The 22,951-nt window shown below is 39.0% G+C and overlaps 1 protein-coding gene and 1 pseudogene across 2 annotated transcripts; one reads left to right on the forward strand and one right to left on the reverse strand.

Moving 5' to 3' along the window:
• Positions 1-184: 184 nt before the first annotated feature.
• On the forward strand, positions 185-10,184 carry LOC121323839 (kinesin-like protein KIF20A). 2 transcript variants are annotated; one of them, XM_041265113.1, is made up of 20 exons: positions 185-321; positions 2,146-2,326; positions 2,945-3,052; positions 3,182-3,301; positions 3,508-3,646; positions 4,151-4,326; positions 4,678-4,813; positions 4,933-5,133; positions 5,226-5,337; positions 5,545-5,619; positions 5,736-5,879; positions 6,005-6,170; positions 6,458-6,616; positions 6,947-7,086; positions 7,327-7,429; positions 7,576-7,792; positions 7,898-7,989; positions 8,184-8,321; positions 8,641-8,745; positions 9,458-9,542. In XM_041265113.1, exons 2-19 carry the CDS (start codon positions 2,165-2,167, stop codon positions 8,719-8,721), a joined length of 2,469 nt encoding a protein of 822 aa, XP_041121047.1. In that variant the 5' UTR covers positions 185-321; positions 2,146-2,164; the 3' UTR covers positions 8,722-8,745; positions 9,458-9,542. The 2 variants fall into 2 exon arrangements, with proteins under 2 accessions (XP_041121047.1, XP_041121046.1); XM_041265112.1 differs by lacking the exon at positions 8,641-8,745 and having other exon boundaries at positions 9,458-10,184.
• A 2,659-nt stretch (positions 10,185-12,843) lies between these two features.
• LOC121324866 lies at positions 12,844-15,371 on the reverse strand (annotated as a pseudogene).
• Between the last annotated feature and the right edge of the window lie 7,580 nt (positions 15,372-22,951).

Raw genomic sequence — 22,951 nt, forward strand, 5'->3', positions numbered from 1 at the left:
TTCACTTTAGCATAAGATGCTGTCTGTTGGAGCCAGAATGGCGTCAGTTGCACGTTCAGCACTGGAGACTGACCAGGAATTTGCATTCTGATTGGCTACGTTTTGGGTTTACCATTGAGAATCAGGTTGCCATTGGGTGGACGGGCAGCCTGGGTTTCGATTGGCTGTCGTACTGAGCGCGATGTTTAAACTGGATGGTTCTTACAAAGCTCAGTATTCATAAACTACTTTGGGGGAAAGGAAAAGTGTAGTTAAAAAGCCTTGTAATAAAGAAGAGTTAAGTCTTTTTAACACAGAAAATAAGGAAGCGTTTTGAAAGAGGTGAGTAAAACATTTGTTGTGAACGATTATATAATGTTCTGAACCTACCGTGATAATACAATGTTGATGGTAAACAAGGTGTATCTTTAGTTTACTGACGTGGATTACCAAGTGAAACGCGCTGGCTGAAGTTAATTCAAATACTGCTGTTTTAATCTTCCACAGTCCTTACCGCAACATATGAGGTTAAAAAAAATACAAATTAAAAACTCACGGTGACCCCCTCGTGTTTTTGTTTAATGATTTTAAAAGACTATAGTAATATTTCAGCCATTTACAGCAAAAAACATAAACCATTTCAAACTTTGTTTCAAAAGTCTCTTTGCTCTAACGACAGTTTGTGGTCCCTACATTAGGTTTGCACTGTGAACGTTAACTTTATTCATTTAAAAAATGTGATGGGGGAGGGGCGTTACACCGTGGTGTAGTAAAATGGCAAACAATTATTTTCTATGCAGGAATAAACCCCCCACTGTTTAACTGCATAATTAAATATTTTTTGTTCACATTTCAATTTTTTTCTAATTTGTCATTGGTCTTGTTTCTGTAGGTTTGACTAACAGTACACGTGTATTTACGTACGTTTTATCCTTCATCAAATTACGTTTTTTTTCTTTCTTTTCTTGGTACTGTACTTTTTAAAACCGCAGGGAACTTGACATTCAAAGTCATCAAGTGTGATTAGACAGGTGCCGAAAGTCGCATGTTTGTGGGGCATTTTAAGTATGCAGCCAGATAACAAAGCACGTCTTGTGCTGCATGCTTATAAGAACATGTGTGTTCTCCGGAGTTTGTAAATCGTTTCTCAATTTAGAAATATATACGTGGAGAGGATTTTAAGAACTAGGAGATACTTCATTTTAAAGTCTCCATCCGCCAATGACTCAAAACTATTGGATTATTACGAGGTAGACTCTCATTAAGATTTTATATAAGGATTTATCCGTGGTCTTTTAGGGTTTACTTAATATACTGTCAAACACCAACTCTTTTTTAAGGCTATGTTCATTTGTTGCATGCTTTCTAGATTTAAAATGCATGTTTATTGCACTGTGTCTGGCACATTTTAAATTCCCCAAAAGTTCATAAAAACGTAAAGCTCTTGCAGTAGAGCTGCTTGTCTTATCTTTTTTGGGATTATACTCTTACAAAGTTTGTGTCAATTAAACCTTTGTCCTATAGTTGTTTAAGCTGTTTAACAATGCCACAGGTTAAGCATGCTGATTTGTTGACATTCCCACTTGCTTCAACTTGACTCCCTTGTTGTCATGGTGAAAAATAAATTATTTGAATATAACTTGTTGTTGCAGTCCTTTTCTGAAAAACCGTTGCAAAAATATGGGCTCCATGTGTCGGAAACAAACAATTAATCAAAAGCCACACAACTCCCCTTTGGGTGCACTCAGATCTGGAATGAATTACCTGATCAAACAAAAGGAGGAGTAGGAGACTAGCTAACTACCTGCTTTTATAGAGGAGAATTTACAACTGAGCTACATGCAGTCTCATTAAAAGAAGGAATTCAAACTACCTCCATCTGGAGTTGCCAGTTTCTTGTTAGGGGTAGCCAAAGTTGACTCTTCCGCTCCTGGTCTTTGTTCCAACCCTGTTCTAAATTGTTTAATTGAACCAATCGAACCTCCGTCTTGACTCTGAAGTAGTTCATTGTGTCATTTTACCTGTTAAACCTGGAGTGGAATTGCAGTGACTGGACACCACTGTTCTAAGTTGTGCATGGCAGTACATTTTAATAAAACCGTCACAACTAAAGTCAATCTAAGCATACGGCATGTGTCTTACTCTTGCATTCCCTCTTCTCTGTAGGTGTCAGAGTTGTTGAAAAATGGCACAAACAATTGCTTCTCCGAGAGCCTTTTTCTCTGACGAAGAGGAGGCTCCGGTTTTTGAATCAACAGCTGCCGAGTTTGGTTCAGGAATTTGCAAGAGACTCCTTTCAGACTTCTCTGTCATCTCCCCTGGAGAAGGCAACACACACAATGTAAAGGTCAGCAGTGTTGGATTTTATATTTTGTTCAGTAAACTTGTGACCAGCTTGCCATGTTTCTAGACAGGGCAGCTTTTTGTCATGTTTAGTAGGTAGTGTAGATGTCGTACAAGTGGCTATCGGATACTGTCTTAACTGGTTTCATGGCTTTGTTCAAAGCGAAGTGTGGAACGGGCTATTTGCATTAATCTGGTCATCAAGTTTAATTCTCTGAGACAGACCATGTTTACTATAATGGTCAGAAAAAAGTTATTTGAAATTCTAACCAAATGTGGCTTTGACATACTGCATACCATATGTTTGCTCAATGTTGGCACAAACACTAAGCTGTTAAACAGAGCGACCTTTTATTATTTTGTATATATTTCCTAAAATGTTCTTCCAGATGTTGCCATAGCTCTAGAGTTTTGGGTTGTTTGTTACACATTATGAAATGTAGTGGTTTGCCTTTTTCTGCATTGAAATGTTCTTGATCTGCCCATGACTACTTCAAAATTACAATACAGCTGTGCAGGTCCTGTTGCAATGGCTGTGAACACAATCTTGCCAGTTGATTGTGTGCTGGTACTACAATAAAACTTTTTTTTTTTTTTTTCCCTCTCCTCTCTCTCGCGCTAGGCAGCAGAGGTGGCTCGGGCATCTTCAGAGGACTGTAGTGAGAAAGTGAAAATCTATCTCCGTGTGCGACCCTTTACTGACCCTGAGCAGGAGAAGGGGGAAGACCAGGTGGGTACTCGGCAGGATTTGATTGCGACTTTGCCTCTTGTTTGTTTCGGGTATGGTGGTGGTAATCCCAGCGCCAACATAATGCTATTGCATGAATCTGTGACCTAAAGGAAACCTTTCTCGCTTCAGGGATGTGTGTTTATTGAGAACTCTGCGACCCTTCTCCTACATGCACCAAAGGACTCGTTCACAATGAAGAACACGGAACGCGGGATTGGACAGTCCGTGCACAAATTCACCTTCTCGCAGGTACTACGGTTCTGAAATATTATAGAACAATTTGGCTGCATCCCTGTTTTGCTTTTGCATTAATAGGTGGTAGCAAAATGTAATTATTTAGTTACTAGATTATAAATGCACAGTTTGTTTTTTTTGGTTTTTTTTGGTTTTTTTTGGGGGGGTGGGGGGACTTTCAAAACTTTACACATTGTTAAAATAATCCTGTATTGTTTTAGATTTTAGGTCCAGAGACAACCCAGAAGCAGTTCTTTGATGCTACAATGAAGGAGGTGGTAAAAGATGTACTGGAGGGGGAGAACAGACTCGTTTACACCTATGGAGTCACAAACTCTGGAAAGACCTACACCATACAAGGTGAGAAAAGGTTAAAAAACTGAAGACACTGGGGATTAGGGCAGATGAGTTTCAGTACAATGATTCAACAAAGGATTGCTTCTGTGCTTGTAACTTTGCATAAAAAATAGTTGTCTATGTTGGGTACATTGGGGGGGGATAGCTTTTGGACTAGCTTTACTGTTCCATAAAGCAACTTATGAGTTGAAGAATCATCAGAAAATAATGTAATTGATTGTAACAATGGGGTCCAGTCAATTTTCATCTAAAAGACAGCGGACGTAAATACTGCTAAGGTTTATTAAAAAAACTTAGTGCCTAAGATTATAAAAATCAAACCTCCAATTTGTGTTTGTCACCTTTTAGTTTACTTATGCCTTTTTTAATAATCTGGAGACTTTTGTTTTGGGGGGATGGTGTTCATATTTTAAATAATGGCAGTATTGAAATCTGACACTATTTAAATCAATTGAATAGATCCCTGTGACTGATTGGCTTCTGTTGTCTCTTGGTGGTTTGCTGCAGGTACCAATCGTGATGGTGGGATTCTTCCCCGTTCCCTGTCCGTTGTATTCAATAGTATCCAGGGCAAGCTGTATAGTGGGATGGACTTGAAACCTTCCCTGTGCAATGAGGTCATCTGGCTGGAGAGCAAGCAAGTCATGCAAGAAGAGTTGAAGAAATCTGCATTCCTAAAAGAGGTGTGTGCAAACAGCTTAAAAGATACTGGTCATTTTTGTAGTTAATAAGAGGTCAATTTGATCATCCTAAACCCTGCTAAGGTTAACTACAACTTAAAAAAAAACTACTGGAGAATTACCCTTGATTGCATCAACAATAGAGAGGTGGTTGATGCAATCTGTATGATATTCCACAGTACTTGGTAATTAGGGGTGTGTGTATAGTTTTGAAAGTTGTACCTGCATGACAAACTACCCCTTTCTGCACCAGTCACTAATCTCCAGAGTCTTGCAAAAGATTACAAAAAAATATATAGAAGCAACTGACCACTTCAGCTTTTTGTTCTTTTCATAATCTTGGTAATTGAATAGGATGATGTTCAGACCCCTATGAAGAAAAGTGACAGTGGCAGTTTCAGATCCAGGTTTGGGACCAGCAGCTTTGACAGTGGCATCGGATTCTCTGCTGCTAGCCAACTAAATAGTCAACTTCACAGCCAACTGGAAGGTAGGTCTCTTGGTATTGGTTACTGAGCTTCAAAGCATCTCTAGCCTCCCCTGATTACAAATAGATGGAAGCTGATTTGTGGATGGCAGATTGTTTACATGAGTGTTCTGTGTTGTAAGATTCTGGCAGCCGTTGTAAAGATCCTGATGTGGTGGAGCTAAGAGATGAGGGCTGCGTCCAGTACTCCGTGTGGGTCTCTTTCTTTGAGATTTACAATGAATTTCTCTATGACCTGCTCGATACGGTCCCCTCTAACCAGAACCGTAAGAGACAGACTTTGAGACTGTGTGAGGACAAGTACGGGAACCCCTATGTCAAAGGTGAGAGACGGTTTAATTTTTTAATCTCGAATACAGTTTTATTGCTATAGAAATATGTAAATATAATCTAAACAATTTGTTTAATAATCTAGATTTGAACTGGATCAATGTGAGCAGTGCAGAGGATGCATGGAAGGTGTTGAAAGTGGGCAGGAAGAACCAGAGCTTTGCCAGCACCAACCTGAACCACTGCTCAAGCAGAAGGTACACTATCCCAATAAGCAGGCAACCCAGTAAAGCGTAGGGTACAAGCCATTGATGTTGCATACCAAACCCATAGCCACCAACATTGGTTTGAAATCTAAATGCATGTATTCTAATTTATTAGATTTGTGTTCTTTATTTGTTGGAGTTTCATTGTAATCAAGATTATTGTTTTGTAACGTTAATGTTTGTTTCTGTTTTTGTTAGTCATAGCATCTTCTCTATTCGAATTCTGCACATTAACGGTGATCCTGAATCCGACTTGGTTCCCAAAATCAGCGAGTAAGTACTTTTACTCATGCATCGATTCTGCAGAAAAGCCTCTTGAAACACTTCACTTCATACTGCGTTATTGTTACACTTGCTAATTTGATTACATCTCTGGTGTCTCCTCTCAGGTTATCTCTGTGTGATCTGGCCGGCTCTGAAAGGTGCAAGGAACAGAAAAGTGGAGACAGGATGAAAGAAGCCAACAACATCAACACTTCCCTCCACACGCTCGGCCGCTGCATTGCAGCACTGAGGCAGAACCAGCAGCAGAAGTAAGTGCTGATGGCAGGATATTACATTGTCAGCTGGGATTGGCAGATCCTTTCCTTGTCACTGAATTCTTCATCTCCTGGATTGAAATAAGTGCAGCATAGCTTTTCTTTCCTCCCTAATACAGGACAAAACAAAACATGGTTCCGTTCAGAGACAGTAAGCTGACACGGGCGTTCCAGGGGTTTTTCTGCGGCCGTGGGAAGTCCTGCATGATCGTCAATATTAACCAGTGTGCCTCCATGTATGACGAGACTTTGCAGGCCTTGAAGTTTTCTGCTATTGCCACCCAGGTGAGCAGCTTTGAAGTTTTAATTAGTAGTTTAACCAGGATGTTGCTAGTTTGAGGTGTGGGGAAAATTACAACAATATGATCAACGCTTCCCTGCATTAACAATGAAGCTTTCAATGATTGCACTCAGAAAGCAACTTGAAAATGCAATTTTTTCATCATGGTAAATGAGATGAGAACCTTGTAGTTAGTTACCGATTGTCCATAATAGAAAAAACGTTTTTGTTTTCTGAAATATTGGTTTTGGATCTCCTTGATACAAATTTTTGCTTATTTTTGTCTACCAAGCTTGTACATGCTCCACCTTCCAAAACTAGAGTCGCCTACATCCAGTCCCTGCTCCGAGAACATGGCATGCGAACCAATGACAGCCTGGCTGAGAATGAGGAGGCGGGGCAAGGCGAAGAGAGTGATGATGAAGGAGACATCACTGTGTTTGACACCGATGTTGGTTAATTTATTTTTTTTTGTCCAGATTTACTAAATGCTGGGGACCTTTTATCACATTTAAAATAGTTTTCTGTCCTATAGATAAAAGCATATGGATTTTAGAAGGTACATCTGTAGTAGTTGCACATTAGGGCTGGCAACAGCAAGAAGCCCCCTGCAAATGCACATAACAACCAATAAATAAAAAAAAAAAAGGGGGGAGATGATCCATTTTCAGTAATTTAGTAATGTTTGCTATCACAAGTGATTTAAAGTTGCTTTCAGATTCTTCTGTATCAAGTGGTGCTTGATTCAATGTAAGGCACTCATGTTCTTTATAATTTTCAGTCCCTTCTAAACGCCATTGAAGTCCTGAAGGAAAACCTAATCAAAGAGAAACGGGAGAAGTTAACACTGGAGTTCAATATACGGGAACAAGTGTTTAATGAAATGATGGAGCACATAAATGAGAGGGAAAACCAGTTTAGGTAGGCACGTTTTGTCGGTAGCCTTGTTTAAATTGTGAAACGTCTGACTGATTGTGTGTCAAATACTATATTGTTTTAATTCAAGTTTTCTCCTGCCCTAATATATTTTCGTCCTATGTTGGCTCCACATTCTCTCATCCCAATTCAGTAACCATGTGTTTTTTAAATACCTGAAGTACATTGCAACTGCCTCTTTCAATATAGGAGTTAAGTAAGGCATAACTTATCGTGTTGTTTTAGTGAGATTCTTGAAAATGAGAAGGAAATGATGGAAGAGAGATATGAAAACAAAATCCAAAACCTCCAGGAGTCTTTGAAGAAATATTACCAACAAGAAATTCAGGTAGGTAATCCAAGTTTAGTAGTCTTCGTATGGGGCGAGGGAATTCCGACTTCAGAGGATGTGTTGGAAAGTGTTAAGAATTAGATTTTAAGGTTGATCAAGTCAAATTTTGCATGGTTAAACAATTACATTTTCTTTTACTATAGGAGAGGGACGACAGGATTGAGGAGCTGATGGCTGTCCTGCAGAATCCATCAAATGAGTCCAAACTCGAGCAGTCTTTCCTTGACATGTCCCAAACCCAACACGAATCCCCCTGTGGAGTGAGGCGATCAAAGAGAATTGCCAGCAGTACCCTGGATCTGAGGAAAACCAATATAGAGCTGGAGCTAGTCAAAACTGAGCTGCAGGAAAGAAATAAGGGTGAGTCTTCTAGCACACCAATTGTCCTCAGTGATAAATTTATTTAAATGTGTTACAAGAATATTTGCGAGCGAGTATTTGTTATTATTGCTGTTTTTATTGTAGAACTGAAGGCATTTCAGGAATTGGTAACCCTCCCCCCTTCTGCAAGTGCCCTGACTTCAGCTGTGGACAGAAAACTGGAAGATGGGCAGAAGGTAATTCGGCTGTTTTGAGTGTGCAAATGGTTAATTCATATTGGATAACATATGGGGGGGGGGGGGTAGTATATACATGATGCATTGATCAGTGTGGTCTATATACAGGTAGGTTTTTAACTCTAACTGATTATGACTCTGTAATAGGTGGTGACCTTGCTCAGCATGCTGTTTGTCTTGTCCTGCCTTTCCAGAACATCCGGACATTGCGCTCGGAACTACAGAAGCTGGGCGAGTCTCTCCAGTCAGCTGAGAGAGCCTGCTGTAGAAACACCAGCGCAGAGAAACTTAGACACACTCTCCACACCTGCGATGAGATACTACTCAAACAGGTAGAGGATTAGAACTCTAAATCCAGGTTTAACCCAACTGCTAGAACAGTTTAACTGATGCGCTTGGGTCTATTTTTATCCCTTGAGTTTAAATCCACTGAATTTGCCCTAGTGTTAAAGTACTGTTATTCTCATCCTCAGCAACAACCCTATCTGTTTCTACAATTTTTTTCTGCATGTGCTTGTTTGACCAGGTGACAACTTCTTCTTTTTTTTTTTTTTTTTTTTTAAATGTATTTTCAACTGGTATGAAACAGAGACCCGTCTACTGTAGGTGTACTGGCAAGCCAAAATTCCTTTACCTTTTCTCATAACTTAGATCACAGAGATCCGGTTTCTTCTTGGTTGCTCTACGCCTCACCTTCGCAAAGGCAATAATATTTTTCCTATGGTACAGTGAGCAGTAATGTACACAGTACTCCAGGTGAGGTCTAAACCATGCCTGCTACTAGTCACCTTCATCTATTTCACTTTACTTGGGCACAGCTGAGCTGCTGGATTTAATGATGTCTTCTACAGTACCTTATTAACAAAGTCCATTTCCTGATCATTATACTGCATGGTTGTTCCAGTATTGTTCCTGCTGGACTAATCCCTTATTAATATTCCTCCTTTTTTGTAACCATTAAGGTCCAAACCCTTCTAAATCTGGTGCATTGCTCTTCATTGTTTGCAGATCAGGGGTTGGCACCATGTAAAGTGGCCACGGACATTTAAAAAAAATAAAAATCTCGGCCACGGACAAACAAAAATGCAAGTTCTATACAATTACATGTGTCAGCATAAGCGCAAGTTGCCGACCTCTGCAGATACAAGTGTGGGCAGAGTAAGCCCAGAATTGTTTTTAAATAATTGATGGGGTTGGTTGGTTAGTAAGTTTAAACTTTTTGGCATGTAGGTATCCACTTACTTTGGGGGTGGGTGTTCTCACATTTTGTTTGTGTGGTTACTTACTTTTTTCTTCCCCCTCCTGGGGGGATGAAAATATTAACAGAATTGTAAGGGTTGGTTTGTTCTCTTTGGCATGTGGGTATCCAAATTGCTGACCTATGAAAACCCAGCTTCTGATTTGGTGTTTTGCTGTTGGGAAGTTTCTCAGTTGATGTTTTGACAAGTTTTTATTTATTTAAATTAAGGACCAGACCTTGGCTGAGCTTCAGAACAACATGATCCTGGTGAAGATGGACCTGAAGAAGAAGACTGTCTGCATTGCTGAGCAGTACCACACCGTGCACGCCCTGAAAGAGCAGCCCAACTCCTGCAAGAAGCGGGGGGGTGCCAACATGGAAAACCAGCAGCCGGAGAAGAGATCGTTCCTTCGGACCATCCTCAAGACACCACTGCGACAGCAACTCGCACCCGCTGCCACCAACAGTCCTTACAGCTGCCTCATGCAGTCCAGACAGAATCCACCTCGGACCACGCCCAGCAAATACAGAATGAAATATTAACCTCTCCAGGTTCTAAGCAGATTGATTTGATATATGCAACAAGGTCTGGATCTGTTTTAATATGCTTTTTTTTTTCCCCTCCAAAGAATTTAGAATATTGCATTTCTAGACCAAAGTTTTTGCTGCTTTTTTATATTTTCTTTCTCTCCTTTTTTTTTATTGTGCAGAGCATCTGTTCCCTTAGTGCTTGAAAGCAGGGCACAATCTGTAACATTAAGATTAATTATTTAGTAATGGAGTAGTCCTTTTGACTTCCTGCTGCTTTTCTATAGTTTGGGTTTTGATGGTGGGAGATTTTTTCAACGTGCATACACTAAAACAAGTATTATAAGCAATAACTTTATATAAAATGTTTTATGCAAGCCTTTTCTACCTGTTTTTAAAAAGCAAGCAATACTCACTGGTTCATAACACCGTGTAACAATTTTTTTTTTTTTTTTTTTTGGTTCCTGGGTAGTAAGTGTTATTTCCTAATTGCTTATGCCTCAAAAGTATAGAAAATGGCTATTATTCCCCACAAGCTTTGCTTTTGTGACCAGGACAGGTACATTTCAAAATATCACTATTTCCAATGGGAAAACGGGGAAATGTGTGTCTTTTCGTTCACAAAGTGTGAATCCAAATTAACATGTATTTATACTAAAGTAATACAAAAATGACTACAAAAGATTTACAAGTGAGTAGTTTTTGTAGTCATTTTTGTATTACTTTAGTATAAATACATGTTAATTTGGATTCATATGTTTTTTTTGTGAACGAAAAGACACACAAGCTCCCGTTTCTCATTGGAAATAGTGATATTTTGAAATGTACCTGTCCTGGTCACAAAAGCAAAGTTTGTGGGGAATAATAGCAGTTTTCTATACTTTTGAGGCATAAGCAATTAGTAAATAACACTTACTACCCAGGAACAAAAATTGTGTTACATAGTGTAATTAGTGCCTTTCCTATTTATTTTTTTTACCATCTTAAGTTAAATTCTCACGGTTCGGCTGCATGAGGTAGGCATTTATAATCTTGCGTATAAAGTTGTTTTATTATGTCTAAATCCACAACACATCACTATTTGTGTTTTTAGTTGCATGTTCTAGAAGACCAGAAAATGTTCAACATCTAAATGTAAACTACTTGAGAGATGTCTATATCCAAGTAAAAGAAATTCAGTATTATGTTTACTCACTTTGTAGTAGCATGAAGCTAAATGCTGAACTGTTTTATATGTTTTCCTGTCTCAACTTCTGCAACACTTGTAAAACCTGTACTATACTGTCTATGCACTGTATTCATTCATTGTGCAATATCTAATGCATGTAAAATATACTTTCCTAAAAACAAGCCAACATGGACTTTGAAGATGATCCTGTGTCTTTATTTGGTAAGGGTATGTAATGGACTCTGGGTTAACACTAACTTTTCACAAATCTTGGGAAAGCTCTTATTCTTAATGGAAAACCTTTACAAATTAAAAAGTACAAACCTCTGATGGTTAATACACACTACCAGAAATCAAAGCCTGTACATGCACATTTAATTTCAAGAAACCATAGATGTTGGCCATGTTCCATATGGCACAGGTAAGCCGAAGTGCTGAGACTGCTTTCGTTAAAATTGCAAAGTTAAGAAAGCTTGCTGCACCCTGTACCTGTTGGAATAGATAACCACTGCTTCTAGCTCCTTTATATTTTAGTAAATACAGCATAACTAAACTAAACTAAACTCCTCCCCCCCCCCCCCCCCCCCTCCCCCCCCCCCCTCCCCCCCTTTACTTTTATGAATGCTAGTAATACGATCATTATCACTTGTTAAACCTCCAATATGTTTAACATTAAAATGTTATTCAGGCACTCACCTTTAATATCAAACATTCAAAATACGTAATAGGATTGACTACCTATATTCTTTAGAACTATAGAAATTTCCTTTCATTTACATAAAGTTGATTAATTTGTCTTGCCCTACCGATTTGTGTAGTAGCATGAAGCTTAAATTTTAACCAAATGCAATAGGATCAGTTGTCAAACTTCAAATCAACTTCAAATAATGAGGAAACAAAAATACAAACTTCTGTAATATTCTCTTGAGTGCTTAATGATGAATTCTTAAGAAAATTTACTGTGTCAGCTTGTTTTAAATTACCATACTGGGGTGGGCATAACAAAGTGCTTTTTCCTAACAAATACATTAGGATCAGTCTTTTTAAAAAGATAGATTGTGGACCTTTCTGTTTTTGAAAAATTGATAAAATAGCATTTGTCTTCCACCTGTAAACTTTTCTCTTGGCTTGTGGCATCTATTTTGAAATTTTGTGTTTGCAATAGGATCTATAAACTATGCTACCGCTTCCTTTATGTAACCTTTTCACAGACCACCTGAAGGGAGCCAGCGGACCACAGATTGAGAACCACTGCTCTATTGGAAGAATTATTTGCAGATAATACAAGGTTAAATCAGAAAAGAAAGAAAACTGATTTTGACCTTAAAGGAGTTTTTGTAAATTTATTTTACCTCTTTAAATAACATTTTTACAAAATCAAAAACAATTATTTCACAAAGCCATGTGCTTACCCCACATTCAAATATTTCCTTAATGTATATGACGTAACACTGGACAGCCTGATCGGATTCATTCAACTGTTCATGAAGTCTGGAGAAATAAGAGAAAAAAAGAAAACAGGATTTCAAAAATATAATTATATCTGCTTCATCTAATAATCATGGATTATATATATATATATATATATATATATATATATATATATATATATATATAAAGGCAGTAAATTGGTTCCCAGCTGACTGTCATTCAGCCTGCAAATGTGAAGGTAAGCATTTTGAATGGGTAAAGCCAACTAAAACCTAAATAAAAGGAACCTGCACCAAAATATAGAAGTACAGCGGTCATTCACGGAGTTCTATTGACATCACCATAGCAACTATATCCCACCACATCGGGTAAACGTGAAACCAGAGACATCAGTAATATTGTAGCGCCCAGTGCGCTGGCGTAGTTCAAGCAGAGACAAGAGACAGGATTCTTAACAACAGTTGCTCTTTATTAAGCTGCCCAAGCAACACTTCTGCACATGCGCTTACAATAGCACTAATAAGTGCTAGAACCAGGCAGTGACAGAGACACACACAGAGAAACGAGGGGGGAAGGTTACCCCTGAACGAAGACAGGCAGCTAGGGGTGGCCACGGCAACACAACAGACAACAATTGCAACAAAATTCAACCAAATAAACACATTCAAAAACTCATAATTAATAACAACAACATTGACAGTGCGGTTTGCTCGACCGCATGGCATTCTGGGACACCACTGCAACAGTTCTCTGTCAGTCCTGAAGACGGCAGCAGCAGACGCTCTATAATATGAAAAAATAGCTCACCATGATCTACATTCAATACATACACATGACAGGCATGTCTCCACAGATAGATAGTACCCCCAGATTCTTATACTCTCACTAGCTAAAGAAAGTCCTATAGAAGTGTCTTTATGGTATGGGGATAACAAAGCTGGCTCTGTTTTCTCTCAAGTCTTGTGGAACGTCGATAACCTGACCTGGTGAGCTCTCCGATAGTAGTACAAGCAGTAAAACGGCATCTTCCGGATCTCAAAGGTCTGTCCTAATCCATACCATGCTCGATAATCACGCTTATTCACTTCAATCGCATGCCTGCAAACAAACAAAACAAAGCTTTAAGCTTGTTCCACTCTCTTTGTGGCTCCTGTGACCTTTAGCCACGCTCTCCCATTTCCAGTACACGAGAAATTCATTGCCAGTAGACATTGGGATACATACTTGTCCATAAATCCTGTACTGTGCATTAAATACTGATTTTTAAATACAGCTTAGGACTATCAGCCCATTCCTTCTTTTTCATCACACGTTTTTTTTTTTTTTGATAATATCTGGTGATACCTGTAAGCCTGGATTGGCAGCTGATGTATTTTTCATCTCCATGTATTCGTGTCCCGTTTCCAGGCACCAAGGCAGCGTGGATTGCGCTTCTGCGCTCGCTGGAAATATAATGCTGCCTTCTCATGCTGCGATCGTTAACTGTAATAATTACCTGGGGCCAGAGACATTATTCGCTTGTAGTGGGACAATACAAAGCCGTTGAGAAAAGTTGACAATTTAAGGCAAGAAGTTACTACAATAAAATGACAAGCTAAAGAACGGTCACAATGCATCAGTCACTTGATTAACCAGATTTTTACACTTTCATTTTTTTTTTATTTTATCAGTGCCACTTTGATTATCAGAAAAACATGCGCGTTCCCCTGTAAAATTGGGGTTAAAGAAAAGCTGAACTTACCAATCACACAACAGGTCTCCACTCTGTACTCTCCACTCTGTCTATATCACACAGGTTATGTGCTAGGTAACTCAACTCAGGCTTCACAGTCTATAAAATAAATACCTTTAGATGTCACATTACAAATGCAGATTTCAAATATAAAAAGAGAACCATCAATATGGCTTTGTAACAGAATTAGGTAGACATGTCTCCCTTGCAGGCTTCATTGGATTTCACAGGGGGAGGGGGTAATTATGTAGCTATTTAGTGTTTGGTTTTATCTGCTACTGCATTTGTTTGTGCCAATCTTGTCTGTCTCGTCCCTAAGCAAGAACCAGCCCTGGAGCACTGAGCAGAGCCAAAAGCCTCACTGCTATCCATGTGTCGCTGCCACCCCATGACGTAACCAACAGGACAGGGCAATTAGATGTGAACTGACTTAGCAGCCAGTACATCCAGAAATATATTGATACAACAAGTTCTCAGAGATCTAGCCTTATTATATTTTTCATATTCAACACTGCTTTTGATGCAACAAAAGAAATAGTACCAGTGTACAAGGTTATACATGTTATGTGATAAAGGACTCCTTACCCTTACGTAGAGAAGGTTGGAAAATGTATCCATGTTTTTGATCCGATACGGGTCCTGTTCCCTTAGCTCATTAAACATTGACAAAGCTTTATCTATATCTGAAAAACAAAAATGAACAAAACAAGGTGTTTACAGTTTGATTAAACAGAACAAACTGTGCTAAATCAAATAGTCATGCATCATACTGTATTTATTACACATACAGTACCTTCCAGGAAACACATCAAATCTTCTGGCAGTAGAGCAAATAAATGTTTTGTACACTGCTGATATCCTGGAAACAAAGCACTTAACCACTGGCAGTTTGATTGGGCAGCCCTGGCTGGGAAGTACGGAAGCCTCTGAGATCCGAAGGGTATTCTAACCTCGGATGTTGTGGAAGGCGACGGCGATCTGCGAGATGATGTAGGTGCTCTTCGAGAAGCCGATGTTGATAAGGCTCTGGTACTTCTGCAGAGCTTCTTCAATCATCTGCATCTCTGTGCAAATGTGAGCTAGGAAGAAGTCCTTTATCCAAGTGTCGGGGAAAGACATGGACTTCAGCTGAAACAACACAAGCAAGAAAAACATTATATGCAATAATACATTCTGAAAGACAATGCATGTTACGCTAAAACGAAAGCCTCTTTTTTAAAAAAAAACAGAATTAAAGCAGATTTGCTTCATAGGACTCAAACGCTTGAGTTTTTCTTTACCATTTCTGATTTTAGATAATGTGAAATTAAATGGTATCGCCAATAACGCATACACACTGCTAATCTCCACAAATTCTAACTACCACATTTATATGTATGTATGCTGCTAATAGTGTACAGTAATTATGGTTTGCAGTCTCTGCATTTCAACGGCACAGAGTAAAATAATTGTTTATAAGACACATAACAGGAATTTTTAGGTTGTGATGTTAGTAAGCAAATAACAATTTATGTTTCTGTTTGAAATGTAAGTAACAGTTAGCTTAGGGATTCTGTCACATACAAGTAGAGCTCAAAGCCATCCAGCTCCCTGGCTTTGTGCTTCTTACTCAGCACCACTTTGAGCTCTCGTTCTTCACCTGCCCTTTCTCCAAGGGGCCTGCCACAACATCAGAAACATTTCTAAAAAATCCAGCAAATTCACACACTGCATAAATAACATTAGAACTCATAAATAACAGAACTTACAAATAACAGCAGGAGTCGTAGCAAATTACAATGAATTATCAGCTATTCCAATTGCGCTGTTATTTATAAGCTGGTAAACAACATGCCACTGCACACGTACCTCTATAAATGGAGGGGGTGGAGGCAGCTCTTTCATAGGGCGAGGGTCAAAAGCAAATGCAAGTTCTGAAGCCCTGATAAAGAAAATGGCAGGCGTGGAGAATACGCTGTGCACCTGTGTAACATAATGAACGGATAACCAAACAGAGGTTTACAAACGATGACAACTGCCTATTTGCTGATGACATGCTGTTTACTGACCGGGTTAACTGAATGTAAGCACTGTTTGGGTGAGTGGGGGTGAATTATCGGTGCAACCCAAACACGCTTACAAAGCTGCAGTGCTTCATTCTCCAACTTCAGAAACAAGACCGTGCTGTCCGTCGAGTCCGTTTACATTCCCTTACGATTGTGATATCAGCTGCAGGCATACAAGCTGAACTCAACGGTCACGCTCTTGCTGCTTCCACTACCTGCAGCTCAGAATGCCATCTGCAGAACGCTTCAATGCTGATTAGTTTTGGGATGTAAATAAGGGGAAAATGAATGGTATCTCACTTTTAACTAAAGGGTGCATTCGTAATACAGAGAGCACACGCGAGAACAACTATAAAGCAGCCATTTCAATGACCGAGTTATAACAAATATATATTTAGATGTTATTATTTTGAACGAATAACTTAATAGGGAGAGGATGGTGCAGCTTTGTGACAACAGTGTAGTCTCTACACTGAAATTACATGTTATACAATCTATAAGAAGCTAAAAAATGTTTTTAGCTGTATATATTTGTGTGCACTGGCTTCACGGTGCTAGAGGGCATTGGTAAGTAAGCCAGTTAAAGACTCACCATTTGACAATGTGCATTAACCCCCTGTCCCTGCACAGCGCTATGATGACAGTAAGCTGTTTCTTTATTTCTACCAGATCCCCGAACTCACTGCTCAGCGCCGCCATTTCTCAACCAGTCACAATACGGGAGACTGCCTATCCAAATAATCCGATGTGTCATTGGACGTTTGTAGTTCCTTCCAACTTCCAATCGGGTAGCGGCTCTCTAATCTATCTCAAATCTTTTATTTTTAATCTTTATTTCTACGATTTTGTTTTATTATTATGAGGGGTGGCTAACGTTTGATTTAATACGACTACTATTGTAAAATGTGAAAAGTTTTAATGCTTGCATATCCTCTTACACCACAGGAATCGCTTCGAGGTGTCCTATATTTTTAGTTAATGTGAGTGACCAACCAGTGTTAGAGGATAAACATCAGTTAAACTGTAGGTGGCACAATTTGCTAACAAGACTGATTAAGGTGTCGTGCTGTTCTGAGGTCTGTCCTCGAGACTGACGAGTATGCCCCCTTGATGTAAACATATTGGATCTATATACTGTATTCTCATTCATTAACAGCCTGTGGCTTTGGTATTGTGTGATTTGAGAGGTTCAGAATTATTACATAGCTTTAACTATTTTTATGCAACATTCTATGACTGCAAGATTCTGCCCTGCGTCAGACATAGATTGGACTTGACCTGGTCGCCAGTTCACGCCCAACCTCTGCCCTATTACACCTAGTTTTTGCACATAGTGTGTTTTGAGAATTGTAGCATTAGAATAGCCATTAACACCCTGGTGTATAGATATTCACCCCGATAGCTAGCGATTTCTATTCTGAACAACTGTTTTGGAAACAGACCTGCAGTTTGAATCTATCAAAATGTAGTGGTGTTGCATTAACGCACTGTTAATTGTTACTTTAATCAACAGTTAGTTACAGTGCATCTACAGCCGACTACCCCAATTAAGTGCCTGTTTAATTAAACCGGTTTTCCAGTTGGCATATAGCAGAAGTCCAGGTTAATTAATTTTCTCCTCAAGGCTTTGTTCTCAGTTAATTATTCACCAGCTTGCCTGATAGCAGCGCTGGGTCTCCAGTACCCAGGTTGGATAAAAAACTCCAGCAAGTAGCCTTGTGTAAATCTGACAAATGTGCGGAAATCAGTTAAACTGAAGGGATTAGTGTTAAATAACCCCTTCATAAAGAACAGCTTGGTAGGGACCCGGCCGTATCAAAATTAACCTATGCCATCCTTCCTGTTGTTTGAGGGGCACTCTGTATCGGCAGCTGTCACATCCTGGTTACTTGTTTAAAGCTCCCTTGCAGAGCTCTTAGGATTATGTCTAAGCTTTATTATTTTCAATGTTATTCATCTTAGTCGCTTGCACTACATGCTGATTTTGTATTGTTTACCGCTGAAGTATTGAGTAAGGAGAGGTTGAAAGATATCACACAGACCTGTTGAAAGTGCTAGTAAAGTACATAATGATAAAATCATCCTGAAGCTGGGATTCAAGGAGCTCAGACCAAGTTTACGCAAAGATACATGGCATGTCAGTATAGGACTAATGGGAACAAAGGGTATTGTCATTGCTGGTTCTGTCATTGAAAGTATAATGTTAATAACAGCTAAAAGATGGACTGAGCCCCAGAAGCCACAGAGTGTCAATACTTATGGTCACCACTGCAGTTAGTCAGTTTAATTCAATTAAAAAAGATGTTCCTCTTCAGTCCTGCTGTTCGTTGTGTGACAGTTTCCCCCGAAAGGATGGAAGCTGCGAGTATTAAAATATAGATTGCCATAGCTGACAAGTAAAGAGGTTTTTTAAACATTTGTGTAACCAGCGGATACCGTTACCAAGCATTAATGCAGAAATATTGAGAGACAAAAACAGATTTAATACAAACTTGTACTTTTGAGATAATCTGGTAAACAACAATGGTTAGGATTAATAAAAACGTCTAAGTGAATCGGTTTATAGTACTGTCAGATTAATGGGAACACATACACATAAATAGTAATAATAATTGTAATAATAATATAAATGCAAACTCGACAAAAGCAGTAAAGTGCACAGAATCAGTGAAATATGCTTAAAATGATGGTATTGCACAAGATAACCCAACCATCATCTCATACAGAATGCATTGTAATGGCAGCATTCAGTATTTACCCATGTTATGAGCGACACATATGAAAATGGATTCTTACACACACACACACACACACACACAGCCTGGGAGGGTTTGATTTAGTTCACTACTCAGTTTGTCAATTAATTTATCAGCTGGGCTGTACAAGCTAGTGGCAGAGCACCAGCAATGAATCCCTCAGTTAGACTGAATGGCAGTGGTGATAATGTCTGCCTCAGTTCAGATCAATTGAATAGACTCCACAGTAGGTATGTCCAGACAGCATACCCAGTGGCGGATAAAAACACAGTTAACTGGTGCCATGTTATTGTTTTATTTTTAGCAGGGGTATATTTTTTTTCTTTTTTTGCAAGCACATGTCGACTAATCCCACATTTCTATAAAAACAAGTGTGGTACAAATAAAAAGAGATGACTTACAAGGTACCATCAAACAGCCAATGAATACAAACTGACCACAGTTATAAACCATATCACATGTGGTATTGGGTGTTCCTACCTTTCTGTTTCCTCCAGTCTCTGGCTGGGTTTTCTCAGCTGTCAGTCTGCAAATCTCTTAACAATTTCACCATTATCTGTATTCAATTTCACTCTGTGTGGGGTGCTCAGATCGCATAAGGAAACCCTATTAGTGGGTTGTGTAGTGGTTTGGTCTAGTGTGGGCACTGTTCAATTGCTTTGGTCCACAGGGATATCTGACAAGATTTTATAGACCTCGTCAGCAGCCAGGCAAAACTGATTTGTCAGCTAGCATAGTTTAAGATAACATTATTTACTGCTGAGAAATTAAACCATTAAGGTAACTAATACCTGGGCACAGTGATCAAATCAGATTAGCAAATCAAATTAAAACAGTTTCTTTCCTATGCAATAAAACGTTACAACATTTTTAAAACAAACTTGATGGATGAATGTCTGTGAAAATGTAATTCTATGAAATACTGTACTTAAAGGGCACCTTGGTATGGGTTTGAGATATCATTAATCTTAATGTGTTCCTCTTAAGATTTAATTTCACACGTATCTGTAATATTGCACATATCCAGCAGGTGGTGTTGGTGCACATACCTTTCAGGGTCATGGTGAGTCCATAATAGTAGGTGGGTACAGACATCAAAATCCATTGCTGTGGATTGTTTTTTGGTATGCAGATACAATTTTACAGAGAATAACATTAGCTCTCGCATTTCCTCTATTGGCTCATACAGTATATATGAACTATGTGGAGTTCTACATCATTAATCATAAATCACTGGTGCTTAATTTTAATAGTGAAAGACCTAATTAGGGCCCCTCCATTTAATGCCCAGTATTCTATATACATCAGCCAGCCAGATGCTAATAAATGAAATTGAATCTGTGAAGTTCAAACATCTCAACTGTTTCTCTTTTAAATCTTTCAGTTCAGCTCCATGTAACATTGTGATCTTTAGGAAACTTGACATTCTGAAGCTATTGACCTTTAAATAATATTGATGCTGACAACCCAGTTCTAAATATCTGGCAACATTCTAAAATTCAACTTCTGTGTTTGTAAAGTGGAGGATATGGAGAGTTTATCATTTAACAAAAACAGGAACGGGATCTCTGAAGGCAAATATTCTGACAGGAATGACATCATTTAAGCTGTACAAAAAATACCCAATTAACTACTCCTTCCTACAACTAAGCTGTTTCCTGCTCATTGTATAACATTTTAAAATTGTTATAGTCCTATCAGAAACGCACCTTTGCTTTTTCCACTTACTTTTTCTCTTACAGAAAGCTACACAGCTACACTGTGCACTGAACAATACTAAATTGGTGCAATACTTTCACATTCATAATTTCTTATTTTACAGAGGTGGTTAACACTTTGATATAGTGACATAAAATGAAAAAAAAAACAATAATATCTGAACCTACATAAGAGCACTCCTGGGAACTCACAAAACTCTACTCAATGAAATTATGAATGGAAACAAAGAACTATAATGAGACTAACAGCTGTCCCATTGGAATTATTATTGTTGCCTGTGACTGTTCCTGATTATGCAGCAACATAATTCTATGTATGGATTTATCTATCCTGTATTGATTTGCAGTATAAAACCAATAATTGCATTCCCTGCTGAGTCTCGGGTTACAGCCATGGGAATCCTAAAATATTTAGGTCCCCTAGGATTGCGAACTAATTAAAAACCTCCCATGAACAAAATGTTGCCAATCACGTTGACAAAAAGGCACTACTTTAACCAACCAACAAAGGGCAAAAGATTCTAATGACTATTGAATGAGATACCCTTTAGGGCTTGAAAGCTATAGGGTATAGCATAGTTAATATAGGAAACATTTTAATTCCCATTGGAACCAATTGCAGCAACTACACTTATAATGTATATAGTGTAGATCTGGCACTCAGAATGTCAATGACAAAGTATTCGAAATGTTTAACCCATAGCAGGTTGTACATTAATATTAGGTTTTCATCTCGTTATTTATTTAGATGTAATGTGTTTGTAAAGGTTTCTAAAGCACTGAATCTAGTTCTTATTGTGTAACATTAACATGGAATTTTCTGTTTAGTTTATTAAAGACGGAGTAACCCTTTGAAACATGTTATGTTTGTTATGTTTATTGCTCACATGAAATAGTCATTTTATTTTAATAAACCACTTATCAACAACATGTGATTGGTCCTAAAAGCTTGATGAGAGCACATTTATGTGTCACCCCAGAGGTTTCTAGTTGATCTGTTCCACTGGCAAATGGTGTCTAATGGAAGAGTTCTGCACTACTGTCAAACACATTATCCACCATTCATTACAGGCCAAAGAAACTGGCTTTCCATCTGCTTATGTTTGTCTGGGCATGACAGTTAATTGACAATATTGTATTGCAGATATTTAAACACACAGATTCACTGACATTAAGGTCCATTTTAATGGGAAGGTGTATCAAGACTTTCTGGGGAATTAGCCAACATGCGGTAATTATCCCGGCCAGATGTTTAACTAGTAATTGGAATTCCATTAAAACATCTCACCTGAGGGAAGCCAGTCCCTGCATTAAAATGGCTCCTAGAGTCACGCTGGTTAAGCTCAGATAGAATAGTGCTCCCTTTGTAAATCAACAACACTTCATGAAATGGTCACCCATTCAAGTATGGACCAAGCCCAATTCTGCTACTGTCTGATGAGATCAGAATACTAGTTGATAAGCTGCTGACCTGAGATGGTTGTTTCAGAATCTGTTTATTAAACTTAACATTCAGGACTGCTACACATAATGGACATCTAGAATCTACATGCGTGGGTCATCATTAAATAACAAAGAGTCAGAGACAGAGCAGGGGGTGTTGACACGCCGCACAGGCGTTCAGATTTAATAAACACGCGGGCTGACACTAGAGTATAAGCAATGGTAGCCCTAGTGTCACATTTAATAAAGAAAACAAAACAAAACAAAGATACAAATAAAAGTTTGCCACAGAAACGTCCCGCTCCAGGAAACTACTACACTACGCAGACCCTCGCTGTGCTGTTTGGGAAATACATCCCCTAAACAAACCTACTGCTATTGCTCCCGAAGTCCTGGCTTGCCTGCGACTCCAGGTTGTTGCAACAGTCCTGGCTGGGCAGAGCCTTCACAGACACCGTCTTCAAGTTGAACATGGCGTGCAGTTATCTTGAGCTGTGGCACAGACACATTTTGGGCTCCGCACAGCCTCCATGGGCATGCCCCCCAGCCAATCTGGACCTCCCAATCAACTAAGTACCAAGCCAGCCCACCTGCTCAATTGGTTGCCTAGCAACGTGTCTCCTGTTGCACATCCCAGCTGCACACATTCGCGCAAGAGCCAGCGCCAGGGTTTTCTCTGTCACAGAAGGAAAGTACTTATGACTTGATAACTTATGCGATCATACTAGAGACATTTCAAAGTTTGTTCCATAGCCTCTATTTCCTGATCTCATTCATATGTAATAGATTTCATGCAGCCACAGTCTTGTGCCTGCCCTGTCCTAGTCAGCCTGCAGGGGCCCCTGCAGCACTTGAGGTAGCGAGAAGCCTGCAGTCTTGTTAAGTTGCTAAGCTACTGCTT

The sequence above is a fragment of the Polyodon spathula genome, chromosome 12 (genome assembly GCF_017654505.1).
Source record: "Polyodon spathula isolate WHYD16114869_AA chromosome 12, ASM1765450v1, whole genome shotgun sequence".
In the NCBI taxonomy this organism is placed as follows: Eukaryota; Metazoa; Chordata; class Actinopteri; order Acipenseriformes; family Polyodontidae; genus Polyodon; species Polyodon spathula.

Bases quoted from the DNA above. Each gene is read 5' to 3' on its own strand.
- LOC121323839 (XM_041265112.1), top strand. From the start codon at position 2,165: ATGGCACAAACAATTGCTTCTCCGAGAGCCTTTTTCTCTGACGAAGAG. The intron at 3,647-4,150 runs GTGAGAAAAGGT...GGTTTGCTGCAG, and splicing joins AAAGACCTACACCATACAAG to GTACCAATCGTGATGGTGGG. The intron at 5,620-5,735 runs GTAAGTACTTTT...GTCTCCTCTCAG, and splicing joins TTGGTTCCCAAAATCAGCGA to GTTATCTCTGTGTGATCTGG.